Below are 13290 nucleotides of genomic sequence, written 5' to 3'. Positions count from 1 at the left end.
CCTGACACATTTCTGAATCTTTGGAGTTTAGGCAGAGACATTGTCAACAGACTGTTGGACTGTCAAGTTGCCACAACACGGAACCACAGCAAAACAGCAGGTGATGGTTAAAAAATCCAGTGGTGTCTTTTTCCTTCAACAAAGCAGTCATCTCTCAGTAAAGGCAACGAGACCAGAGCATCCCAGCCCTGACTTTGCACTGGTGATTTTACTGGGAATCTAGAATGGGGAACATCCATTTCTCCGTGCAACTAGACTGTTAGGAGTAAGTGAGGATGTGGGAGGTAAGGGGAAGGAGTTTCTAAATAATGGGGAAAAAGAGTTTCTAAATAATTCTCTAACCATTTTTCTCTTTTGATCCTCAGTCACAGSATAACCAATCCCAAGCCTGATCTGTTTTTAGAAGCAGAGTAAAAGAGTAGTTATCTGAGAAGGATTCATCCTGTGTTTCGTAGCTGAAGAGAGGGAGAATTTAATTCTGTATGTAGCTAGCATACACTGTGTTATYTATTTTGTGTCCGTAGTTCTTCATGAATGATTTCTGAGCCTTTTTAAGCTAAACTGTAGGATTAGATCTGTGAATGCTCTTAAGGACATGAGAAAGACAGAGAGGAGGGCTCAGCCGTGTGACGTGTGAGGCACCACAGAGGCGGTCTGGAGGGTTCCAGCCAAGTAGTAAACTTGGAAAGCAGCAGGGAGAATGTAAGCAAACCTGAGCAAACACTGAGCTCTGCAGCTGGCAAAGAAGAAAACACAGAGGATGAATGAACCATACCGTGAAGAGGTTGAGGATTTCTATACGTCTGACCTCAAGAAACCTCCAGGGGAGAAAGTGAGCGCTTGGCYGTGCGCGGGCAGGAGCAGCAGCAGCTCTGGAGTTTCCTTTTCTTGCCCATATGTCTTTCTTTGCCTGTCCTTGTTATGCCAGGCAGGCAGTCTTCTGGGGCATCCTCAGTGCCTGGATTATGGGCCGCCTTTCCAGCCCCCCTTTCACTTGGAGTTTTGCACTGCCTATGAAAACTTTGGCTGCTGCGACCAGGAGAAAGACAACAGTATTGCTGCAAAATACTGGGAGATCATGGATTATATTGATCCCCAGGGGCATAAACTGTGCGGAAGGTATATCAAGGATATCCTGTGCCAGGTAAGCCAGAAAGCATCCTAATCCTGCGCTTTGGGGTGATGAGGTGGCTTGTGGTTCTGGTCGTCTGTATAACTGTGTTGTTCTGGAGAGAGATGTGGAAGCAGGAGGGAAGGGGGCTCTTATAGCAGAGGAAGGACAGCAGGAAGGGGGCGTTTTGTGACGTGTTTTGTGTAGGGCACCTTGCTTGGTGGTATCCAGCAATACATAGTGACTTCTGATAGCAATAACGACTTATGAAATGTAGCTCGCCTCAGGATGATGGGAATGCTGCTGCTCTGTTGATTTTCTTGTAACAAAGGGGAGAGTCACTGATCAATGTTGTTCTCTTGTGCTTGTAACTAGTAGGTGGTACTTGACAAAATCTGCAAAATCAAATAATATGAGAATCTCAAATGGTACGAGAATTAACTGGTGCAGGATTTGGATTTCTGCGTTTCAAGATAGATGTGTATAGATTGTGTTCCTGCCTGGGACTCTCCACGTCTTGTGTTTGCTAAGATATAGCAGCGTGTAACAGGCAGTGGGTTCATGCAGCTGCCTGCCCAGAGGCTTCAGTGGCTGGGCTTCCTTGGCGCAGTGGTGACACTGGGCAGTGGCAGAGCCCGGGGGCGCAGCTCTCCTGGGCCTCTCTCCTTGGAAAAAAAAAGAGCAGAACTGCCCTGCTTTTAACAACTGTGTTAGTCGTGCAGAGCAGGACTTAATGCCTGCCAGGACACGAAGCAGCCAAAAGACACACTTGTTCTTAAGAACAAAACGATAAAAAAGCTCTTCTAACTAAAATTTCCTTAGCCCTAAAACTTTGTTTACTGAATATTTTGGATGCTGTCAGGAATTTGGCATCTTCTTGAAGAAAAGACATTTTTGGTATCAGGGCTGCAAAGGAGCAGTCTCAGGGTTCTCTTTGTTGTTCTATAGTTGGAAAAAAAAAGGTATGTTATAAATTCTAAACGTGAATGTTGGTGGTTCTACTAGACTTTATTTTTTTGCATGTTGTAGGTAGATTAGAAACGCAACAAAAATATGACATTTTCTTTTTTCTTTCTGTTAAGGCTTGGATTGCTTATTCTGTAGGATATAGCTTCATTTTTGCATTTGTTAGAATTATATTTTATAGCATAAAAATATTGGGGTATTTTTATCCAAGTAATGAGTTAAGACTTTTTCATGACTTTCTGCAGTAAGATTGCTGTAGCATATTTGAGGATAAGGATTTTGTAATTACGTTGTTGTGCCAGGTGCATTCATGGGAGTAGGTTTGGACACGTGTGCTTTTTTGTTTATTTTTTTTGTTTACTTGCTTCCCCATTATTTATGTATTGACAACTGGTATTTGACTGTCAAACCAGTGGAGGAGCAAAAAATCTCCCAAATGGCCTTGCTCTAGTGGTGTCACTTTGCTGAATCTAATGGTTATTGGGGATCTCACTTGGAAGGAGTCAGAAAYGATGGCGGAACCCTGTCCTACCCTGCTCCAGCATCCCTATGATAATTAATAGTCACTACCTGTGACACGTCGGCACGTGCTTCGTGCCCCATGGAATGGCACTCGCACCTGCCTTGTCTGGGTGTGATTCTGCCAAGTGCTCCTTACTGCCGTCTATGCCAGGACGTCGGGTTGGCCACTGGATCATGGATTTCCTGCTGACAGTCCACATCAACTGTATCTATTAAAATCTCATCCCAAGAGGCATCCAGATTGGCTATAAAGCAATCTGGCTCTGCTGGTGAAGCTGCTTCAGCTTACACCTGACAAAATCTGGGGCTGTATTTGTCCCTTAYGCTTGTTGCAAACATTTGCAGGTTTGGAAGCTAGCCCTGAGCTGTCCTAGGATTTAGTCTGGAAAATGCCCATCAAGCTCTGGAAGCTGCCCGTGATGCTCCTGAGGAGATGTGCAAGTTGGAGGGCTGCAGAACAGGAGCTCCCTGAATTTGTRGCCCTTGCTATGTGCGCTAGAACTGCTGCGTGGCCACTGGCTAAGAAAACATCTCTCTGCTGAGAAAACAGCCTTGCTTAAGCTGATCAAAAGCCGTGGTCCAAGCATGTGATAGAAGCCTGCTGCAGGCAAAACAACTTTTTTTTCTTCTTTTTTTTTTAAGCCAGTTTTAATTAGGCCTGACGTGTGATTGCTTGAACGCGTAGTGTTAGTCTCGTGCACCCTGSTTTGGACCAGTAGAAGGTTGTGCACTGCACGTACAGGTCAGTGTGATGTTCTGCCCCCTCAATCAGGGCAGCCCCAGCTTTGGCACGCAGCATCACGTGGTTCTGCAAACAGGTGCAATGACTAGGAGGAAACTGGATATTCTTGCAGAGGAACTCTGAAGTGGCCCAGAAGATCAAGCAGATCTTAGCTGCTTCTGCTGTATTAAGCAGTTGCATTAGCTGTTCTGTTTCACACACACTGGAGTGAAATGGATGCGGACAACCAGCAATTACTGCAAGGCCACTTAATCCTGGGAGTTTACRTCCATCCTGAGGAATGCCTCAACCTTGTGCCTTTTGCCAGAATGTGCTATAGACGTCTTTGCCAGGCAAAGGATGTGTGGGAAGCTGAATGGCTGAAAAAACATAGCAGCTCTTCAGGGACTGCATTTTCTTGGAGATTGTGAGCTGYAGGAGACCCTCGTGCTGCGGACTCAGCAGAAGGGATGACTGAGCTGGGAGAAAACACCCTGTCTCAGAGGAAGCTGTTTTATTGGTGGTGGTAGCTCTCGTATCCCGTGCTGGGAGCTTGATTCTGTTCTAGCCCCTGCTGAGGCAAATTAAAAGGTTTTCAGAGAACTTAAWGAAGTAATTGCTGAAAAGCAGAAAGGAGAAGAGCTTTAAACTTCAAGTGAACTCTGTAGAATGAACAAATGTAATGGAAAAACATTGAACTAGCTGCAGGGACACATCAGTGGGGCTGCGTAAGCTTTCCAGGACTCAATATGCAATGCAGGTTAGGCTCTATCCACTCATTTGCACCTTGCTAGGTGACTCATTTTTCATTTTATTGATTGATTACTTCCATGAAAGCATTCTTGCTTCTCCTGTATGTATGTACACTGCCACCTATTTAGTTTCCCTTGCTTCCTAGGAATGTTCTCCATATGCTGCACATCTCTATGACGCAGAAAACCCGCAGACGCCTCTTCGAAACCTCCCGGGCCTTTGCTCTGACTACTGCTCCGAGTTTCACTTCAACTGCTACTCCGCTATCAGCCTGCTGACGGGCGACAAGCACATGCAAGAGTGCTGCGAGACAAACAAGACGCGCTTCTGCAACCTCCTTAACCTCCACGATAAGGACTACTGCTTCCCCAACGTGCTGAGGAACACGGACCTCAACCGCAACCTGGGCTCGGTGGTGGAGGACCGCAAAGGCTGCCTCCAGCTGTGCCTCACCGAGGTGGCCAACGGGCTGAGGAACCCGGTGCTGATGGTCCACGCGAATGACCAGACCCATCGCATGTTCATAGCTGAACAAGTGGGCATCATCTGGGTCTACCTGCCTGATGGCAGTCGGCTGGAGGAGCCCTTTCTGGATATTAAAACTATAGTGTTGGCCACGCCGTGGGTTGGGGATGAGAGGGGCTTTCTGGGGCTGGCTTTCCACCCCAAGTACAAGTACAATGGGAAGTTTTATATCTATTACTCTTACATGGATAAGAAGCGAGTGGAAAAGATCAGAATCAGTGAAATGAAAGTTTCGGCCTCTGATATCAACAAAGCTGACCCACACTCGGAAAGGTAATAGCTCACGTGGAATGCTGCTCTAACCATGCTGAGAAATTTTCTTTTGTCCTCCTTAGAACCTGCAGGTTTCCCATCACTCTGCTTTAGGTGATGTGTGACTATGCGACTATGAGGTCTATGTGACTAGATCTCTTATGGCCGACATGCCACTGTTACCTTCATATTTTGCTCTTGTTTTTAGCAGAGTTTTGGTACTCTTATGCCTACAGTGGTGGGTGAGTTCTGCAGCAGAAAAGGCCCTGATAGGGCATGTTAGAGCCTTAGTTCATGGGCTGTCGCATGGCAGAGGCCATGGTGCTGTATGGCTTGTGGGAAGCAGGTTTCCTTAAGCCAGCCTTGGTCTGGAGGCTCTTCCTGTCAGAAATAGGATGCAACTCAGATTTTGCACCATATTTGATAAAGCTGAAAGGTCTGTTCAGCTGGGAAATTTTGCTTTTGTAGAGCCTGTGTCGAGGTGCTTCTGCAAACTCACTGAAAGTGCAGTAGCTCCATGTGGAGTTATTTCCCTTTCCTTTTTAGGAACCTCCTGGAGCTTGAAGAACCAGCTGCTAATCATAACGGTGGCCAGCTACTCTTCGGTGTGGATGGCTATATGTACATATTCACAGGGGATGGTGGGAAAGCTGGAGACCCTTTTGGAAAATTTGGAAATGCTCAGAACAAGTAAGTAGGAAGGCGGGAAAAGGCCTTGAGCTGGTGGAGCAAGGCTTGGAGGTGTGATAACATGGAAGAGCAAATTAAAGGAGCTTCCTAAAACTCTTGGACATCTGCAAGTCAGTCTGCAGCATCAAAATCAGTTAACTATTGCATTGTGAAAGCTGAGGGGACCCAATTCCTTGATAAGGAAGAAAGTCTTTTGTGATCTGAATGGATTGCAGGATGTACCATCGATTTGATTTATTTCTGCAGGACAGAGAATTTCTCTTCTGGAAAGTGGGGAGGAGGAGAGAATTGTTTATAACTTGCACTTGGTTCTCATGCTGCAGTTGACAAACCTGACTTCATCTGCCGTCCTCTCTAGGAGCGCTTTGCTGGGGAAAGTCTTGAGGATCGATGTGGATGGGAAAAGCACCGCGGGGCGGCCCTACCGCATCCCTCCGGACAACCCCTTCGTGTCTGAGGCCAAGGCCCGCCCTGAGGTTTATGCCTACGGGGTCAGGAATATGTGGCGCTGTGCAGTTGACAGAGGGGACCCTGTCACAAGGAAGGGCAGAGGAAGGCTCTTCTGTGGTGACGTTGGCCAGAACAGGTTTGAAGAAATAGACATCATCGTGAAAGGGGGCAACTATGGCTGGAGAGCAAAGGAGGGGTTTGAATGCTACGACACAAAGCTTTGCCATAATTCCTCGCTGGGTAAGGAAGAGCTTTCTTGCAGAAGACTACTTAAAGACCATTTATTGTACTACATGTATTTAATCAATTATAATGCCATTTTTTTTCTTCCCAATGAAGCTAAATAATCAAGTGTTGTGTGCTGAAATTGAGTTTATTTGATCAGATAAATGTAACTGTGGGGTGTTATCAATGTTTCTCCTTTGTGGAGCTGGTATCAACATGGCTCTTATTCTAAAACAATCCTAACAATGGTCCAAGCCTCAGCTAATTACACACCTGCTTTAGAGTTTGCTGTTAAGCCACAGTTCTTAATGAATTATATTTCTCCTCACCATTAAAGACAAGGTATTTATTCTAGAAGAAAAAAAAAAAAAGTGAGGACAAGACTAAAATTTAGGAGTTGAAATTCTGCTCCAAGTAAGGGATGAATTCAACTTTAATATTGTCAGAAGCAAAACCTTTATTCTTCGTAAGTCTCRTGGCACGTCTGTCTTTTGTAGGTATTGCATCTGAGAGTGACAGCAAATCCATAAAGGTTTAGACTTAACTTGCAACTGTTTGTTCACATCCTCTCCTGTAGCAATGCTGGCATTTGACAAGTCAGCTTCTCCAAGTGACTGCTGCTGTGACACCTGTAACACTTCCTGCAGGCTGACATGTATATAAGGCTGTAATATAATATAAGGCTTAGAAGGCTATATTGCTTCCTGGATGCAAAGCAACTGGCTCCTATGCACACGGATGAGCCTGAGCAAGTTCACTGAGCAATCTGAACTACACAGAAACCTCTCTGAAGCCCTTGAATCAATTTTGTCTGGGATAAATAACTGAATCCCTGCAGAAATTTAGCTATGCTCTTTATTCAATTATACCAGTCTTTTTGGCACCTATCAGTGTTACTGACCCATTGCTTTTTGATGCTCCCTAAATGTGTTTTTTCTGCCTTTCACRTGTATTTAACAGATGACATTCTTCCAATATTTGCATATGGTCGCGAGGTGGGGAAGTCGGTCACTGGAGGCTACGTATACAGAGGATGCGAATCGCCCAACCTGAATGGCCTCTATATTTTTGGTGATTTCATGAATGGGTAAGAAAGAATTATTTCCTCCCCATATTGTACAYGTATTTGAAACCTTTGAGCTGGAGTAAATGAGAATTACAGATGTCTGGGCACTGGATTAAGGGATCTGTTTGGCCAATATTGGCCAATATAGTAACATTCTGATTGGGATCTGAACTTCCTCACTTTTCCAAGTTAGGGTCTTTAGGACTGTGGTGTGGGTGCGGTTTTTCTTTTTTTTTTTCTTTCCTGCCTTTTTTCTAAGGAAAAAATCAAAGGTAGTGAAGATTCATAGTCTTTATTTTATGTGAGTAATGCATAATTTTGGGARATTCTAACTTTAATAATGGAAACATAAAACACAAGGTTTTATTTTTCATCTAGTCGACTTATGGCTTTACAGGAAGATGAGAAGACAAATAAATGGAAGCAGCAGGATATCTGCATTGGTAACACGAAAGCTTGTGCTTTCCCTGGGATGGTCAGTTCTTACAGCAAATTTATCATCTCATTTGCTGAGGATGAAGCAGGTAAGGTATCTCACTAGCCACATATTCACTGGAAATTGCACTCTTAGTTTTGTGTCCCAGGGCAAATATGTGCAGTGGKTGCACCTGATAAATGCTCCTGAGGAGCAGGCCCCGCACAGCAGCTCTTGCAGACCTGGTGGAGCTCAGGAGATAAGTCCTCATGAGAGCAGAGCCTGAATGCACCAACTCATGTTTGTTTTGGGCTCATCTCTCCCTTGGTGCTATTTATACCACTCTGTTAATGAAAAGGCCATGTCAATAGTGTTTTGTTTTGTTTTCTTCCATTTAACAGCTCATTCTTGAGGTTTTTATAGCTTGTATGAATCTCTTCCTCTTTCTTAGTMTGTATTCCTCAGACTTCCTAACAGCACTTCACTGCATGGCTTATAGACTAAAGCTTCATTTGGGGATGAAGAAAGCCACCGATTTCAAACTTTAGTTCAAATGTGTGAATGCTCATGATGACTAGAACTTTCACCAAATGCACAGATTCTTCTCTTCTATACAACTYATCTGACAGACCTATGTGATGCAATGTATTTGCAGACTTTGTGAGGAAATCCAGCTGTGCTTTAGTAATTTCTGATATTTCGTGATTCGGCACAAAACATTTTTTTTTTAATTGGAAGACCATGTCTGAACTTGCCCGCATGTTCTGTCCCACAGAGGGTGACCTAGGAAATATGGGTTTATTATGAAATACGTACAAATATATTCAACATGGGGATGGTAAATATATTTTCTACTGGATGGTCTTTTATAAGCTAGTGTGGTGCTGTAATGCAACTTGAAATGSAAGCAATAGTGAGTTTGGGTTGCTTTTTATCTTTGTTTTCTCTCCAAGCTACAGTAGTTGGTCTGGATACTGCCCAGTGGCTGCTGAARGGATGGCATGAGGTGTAGTTGCTTTCCTGAATCCTGATGTAGTAACAAGAGGCTCCTGTCTTACATGGATGGCCAATATAACTCCTGTTGGAAATTTTATTATTATTATTCTTTGCTATRAGCATGAGATGGCTAAATATTTGTCGGGATTTTTTCTTCTTTCCTCTCTATATTTGTAGCTTCTGGCTGCTCCTTTAGTACAAACAAGCTTTAAAAACACCTATTTATGTAGAGGAAAGCAACCGTTTAGAGGCCATTGAGGTGAAGCAAGGAGGGCCCTGCCCGTGCGCTGTGTCAGCCCTGCACAGGGCACTGCTGAAACGGAGCCGCCCTTGAGCTCCCCTGCAGTCTGCCCGCACGGGCCCTTTGAGAGCAGGCCTCCCTCCTGCAACTAAGGCACTCCCAAAGGCAGGTTCTGCCTGAAGGCSGCTTCTTCCCTGTCCATGTGAATTAGTGGAAAAGCCAGGGAAATAGGGCAATAGGCAACAGGGTTTCACCATGGGCATTTGCATATGAAGGTTTTCTTACTTCTTTTTTTTCCCTCCTCTCTTTAGGTGAGCTGTATTTCATGTCTACTTCTTATCCCAGTGCCTATGCACCACATGGATCTCTCTACAAGTTTGTAGATCCTGCAAGGTTAGTAATTAAAGGCTGTGTGTTTTGTTTTGTTTTTCCACCTCCTCTGTGCCAAATTCTTCTATAATCACTATGTTCTGCAGCTATCACACTAGATAAATATACTGGTACACACTTAGCAACCTACACACTGAGACCGCGGTCTCTGTTAGCCCGCTGAACATCTGCTTCAACTTTATCAGCTTCAGTGTAGTTATTCCGTGCTCTTTGTATCTGCACACCCAGAAATAGAGCAGGTTCAGGTCTGAGATATTTAGGATCAGAATAATATCTGCTTGTTTGCATGTCTAAAATATAGCAGTGATGTTTAAAAAGAAATAAAGAGAATGCATATTCTTCAGGGCATATAAGCATTTATTTGCACTTGAACCAAGGACCTTATCATTAAAAGTAATTTTGCAACAGCAGAGAGTCTTTTCTCTATTCTGTTTTACTTCATACTGCCTGGCATGCATCATTTTCTGTCATAAAATGCAGGTCAGGGGTGTGAACTGTCCTTGCAAATAGACTGATAACCTGTGAAAAAAAAATAAAAACTAAAAGGCTGATGTTATATGGSTATATGATACATATGATGTATGRTTTTTCACCTTAACCAAAAAAAAAAAAAAAAAAAAGTAGGATAACCTAAATATGGGGAGTTTTAGCATCCTGTGTTTTGTAAATAAACGTCCTGCAGCCCCTGGGTGACAGCTTAGTGCTGCATCAAGACCCCCAGCAGGACACGCCTGTAACGGGAGGAATGCAGCGTTGCGCTTCGCAAGCAGCCCCACGAGGCCTTTCCCGAGGGCTGCCCCCTCAGAAGGGCTGGGGGGGCCGCGCACTGATGCACAGTGTTACTGTGACTGCATGGGGGCAGCAAGGGCCCTGCCGAGAGCGAGGGGCTTTTGCTGCTCGGAAAGGCTTTCTGGAAGCAAGCCAGTTCCTCCACGTGCTTTGGAGCTTTCCTATTCATCACTGCTAGAGCAAGTTCAGGCACTTAATCCCTTGGCTCTTTGGGATTTATTCCTGTGTTTTCTGACTGCCCCTGTTACTTTAGCCCCTGATGCTGTGTGCATCCCTGCCCTTGTCTGTTTGGTTAAACACTCAGCAAGTTTGCCTGGAATGTACAAAGCACTGGCAGTTCCTGCAGAAGCTCAGGCTGTCAGGCCCTGSAGCAAATCGATTCCTGACATCTCCAGATTCTTGTTTGTACTCTGGCCTCCTACTGTCAAATTATGAGTAGAGACTTTCCCTTTTTCTGTGCAATTTTCATGCTGTTCATAGGATACTTGTGTTCCCTTTCCATTGAGAGCAGTGGCTTGGCTGCCTGCTCGCCCTGCGCCACCTCCTCCATGGGCGCCGCGCTCCCCTGCGCAGCGCCCAGGCTCCTGCCCGCACCTCCACACACCTTGGCAAGGCTGAAGCCCTGCAGACCCCTGCTCCGACCCGGGGCTGCGACYTCCCCGAGGGCAGCCTCTAACTTCACTGTGGATCTTGCCGGAAAACAGAAAGCAGCAGATCCCAAGTGTCCCCACTTTAAGTTTGTGTCTCTAGCAGTTCTCTGAGAGACAGTGGAGCGGGGATTGGTACCAAATTCCCTCAGTCGGGAGGAGAGGGGAAGAGGTGTTAGGCTGTGCATCACTAATAATAATAATAATAATAGTTTTACAATCTTGATTTAATTAGTAGCCTGTCTTTTTTATTTATTGTTAATTGAAATGATGTGGAGGAAAAGTTTGGCTGTTTTCCTTGTCTGAAGAGGGTGCTAGTTAGCCAGCTGCAAGAGAATGTGAAGCTGCGGGTCTTGTTCCGCTCTCCTGAGCGCTGCACACTGCAAGAGCCTGCTCAGGGGTGTCCATGGCCTTGCTTATGCTTTTCCTAGTGAGGTAAATGACAAGGTAGGACTGATAGGTGCATCTGGAACAAATAAAATTCTATTTCTCATGTATCTGCATGTCTTCGTGCTTTTTCAAGGAGAGCTCCACCAGGGAAGTGCAAATTGAAGCCTGTTCCAGTGAAAACCAAGAGTAAACGTATTCCCTTCACTCCACGGGCCAGTAAGTTACTGTTACTGCAAAGCAAAACTGTCGTCAGCCCTAAAGGCATGTGGTGGAGAGGGTTAGTGATCTTGGAGCAGGAGCAGAAACAATCTTGAAGGCAGATAATCTCATCATGATGCTTCTGTTGCTAATAGATACAATGGCTTTTTAATCCCCATCACTCTAAATCTTGTCAAGTAGCACTGCGCGTTAGGGAATTGATGCCTTTGATTTAGGCATTGGATTTGGATCAGGAAGTTCTCAGTGCCTGTCCCAGCTCTGCCACGACTTCCTTGAGGCCGATAATGTCACAGAGCCTTCTCCATAGAACTAACAGTTAATTTTCCTTGGCTGGCTGGCTTTTTTTTTTCTGTCTAGGACCTAAGCGAGTAGAGCAGGGATTGCCTCTTATTACTGAGTAGAAGCAATGTCTAGAGAGGTGAAGTTCTGCTTTCTGGGATTTCCAGAGATTCGTGTAATATGAATAATTCATAATGKTAAGCTTGCCAAAGAGAAATGTGCTTGCTTTCATCTTATTATTTCTGGATTATTTTCCCAAATACATTTTAATCATTATTAAATACATATTAATTTCTCTTCTAAAACTAAACACATTTTATTTCTAAGAAATCTAAGCTCCTGTGACAGAAAGGAGGAGGTGGGCAGGTTTATACAGTCTGTATTTCTTTTCTTAGAATGTGAGATATTTTTCTTAGCTGTAGCTGCTCCAGTAAGGCTTGATATCAGCCATCATTCTGAATCAGCCTTTCATCTTGAGAAATACATAATTCTTTTCCTCAGAGACCATCCTTGAGCTGCTTAATGAACCTCCAACAACCCAGCCTCCTGGAAAATCCTCTTCTACCGGAGTCACCCGAACAAGTTCTTCTAGGAAAGCAAAGACAACCCCACCCAGCAAAATAAAAGCATCCACGTTGAAGCCAGCTTCAGCTGGTAAAAAGACTCCAAAAAATAAAGCCAAGGYTAAGAACAAGCCAAAGCAGAAGGTGAAGGTTACAAAGGTTTCCAAAACTACACCAGCACCATCCTCAACAAAAAGGAACCCCCGCGTAACCAGAATGAAGAAGCTTCCACACAGAAAGGAGCAGTAAGTAAAGAGAAACAGGTGGAGAAAAGAACAGATTAAGAAACAGCTTTTGAAGCTGAGATGCCCCAAAAGCAATTTCTTTAGAAGATGATGAGTAATTTGGTAGGTAGAAAGAACACTTTCACTAGTGATCAGATTTAAAAAGATCAGTATCGGTAGATTGGTTATGCCAATGAAGTTTCTTGGGGTAAATTCAGTAYCGATACCAGGTGCTTCTCCATTAAAGCCAGTCTATATGTTCTATTAAACCTTAGCATGCTATTAAACCTTAATATTAGAATATTGATATTCTAATATTAGCTTTCTTTGCAGATACTATTATGAAGTCCTTTTCTGTCATAAATAGTTACGGGAGTGTCTGATAAATGTTTGCTTGTAGGATTTGGCTTTGTATGCMTCTACTAACAAATACAGGTACCTGCAGCTTTCAGAGCAGTTATAGCAGGCCTGCTTGTAGGTTTGCATCTCTGAAAAAAAGAATTTGAAATAAACATGTCTATGACCTTGCCTTTCCTTCAGTGTTGTTTTGTGYTCTCTTGCACACTGAATTGCATCTGAAATGTGGGGGTGGTTTGTTTTGGTTAAATGGTAGTTTCTTCAAGTTATGGATCACCTGCGATATAGGCTAGAACTAAATCCAAAATCTTTATCGCCCTCCCCTCAAAGAAAATGAACAAAACCCCAAATCACCCCAACAAGGCCAGCTGTGGCTGGGCACTTGAACTGAACTAACTGATGGCCTCTAACTGAACAGATGTTTTGTGTTGGATTCCTCAATCTCATGATGTTACAAAGTTCCTGTGTCTCCCACACTCTGTATTATACAAGCTGCAGG

General features: G+C 44.2%; 1 protein-coding gene across 1 annotated transcript; it reads left to right on the top strand.

The window, feature by feature from the left end:
- Positions 1-288: 288 nt before the first annotated feature.
- On the top strand, positions 289-12501 carry HHIPL2 (HHIP like 2). Its single transcript, XM_026052888.1, has 9 exons — positions 289-1144; positions 4219-4871; positions 5397-5540; positions 5899-6230; positions 7176-7302; positions 7660-7805; positions 9245-9326; positions 11283-11365; positions 12149-12501. Exons 1-9 carry the CDS (start codon positions 761-763, stop codon positions 12457-12459), a joined length of 2262 nt encoding a protein of 753 aa, XP_025908673.1. The 5' UTR covers positions 289-760; the 3' UTR covers positions 12460-12501.
- The last annotated feature ends 789 nt before the right edge of the window (positions 12502-13290 follow it).

Source organism: Nothoprocta perdicaria, unplaced genomic scaffold (genome assembly GCF_003342845.1).
Source record: "Nothoprocta perdicaria isolate Ctin4 unplaced genomic scaffold, notPer1 scaffold_93, whole genome shotgun sequence".
In the NCBI taxonomy this organism is placed as follows: domain Eukaryota; kingdom Metazoa; phylum Chordata; class Aves; order Tinamiformes; family Tinamidae; genus Nothoprocta; species Nothoprocta perdicaria.
This window is presented reverse-complemented; position numbering and strand designations above follow the sequence as displayed.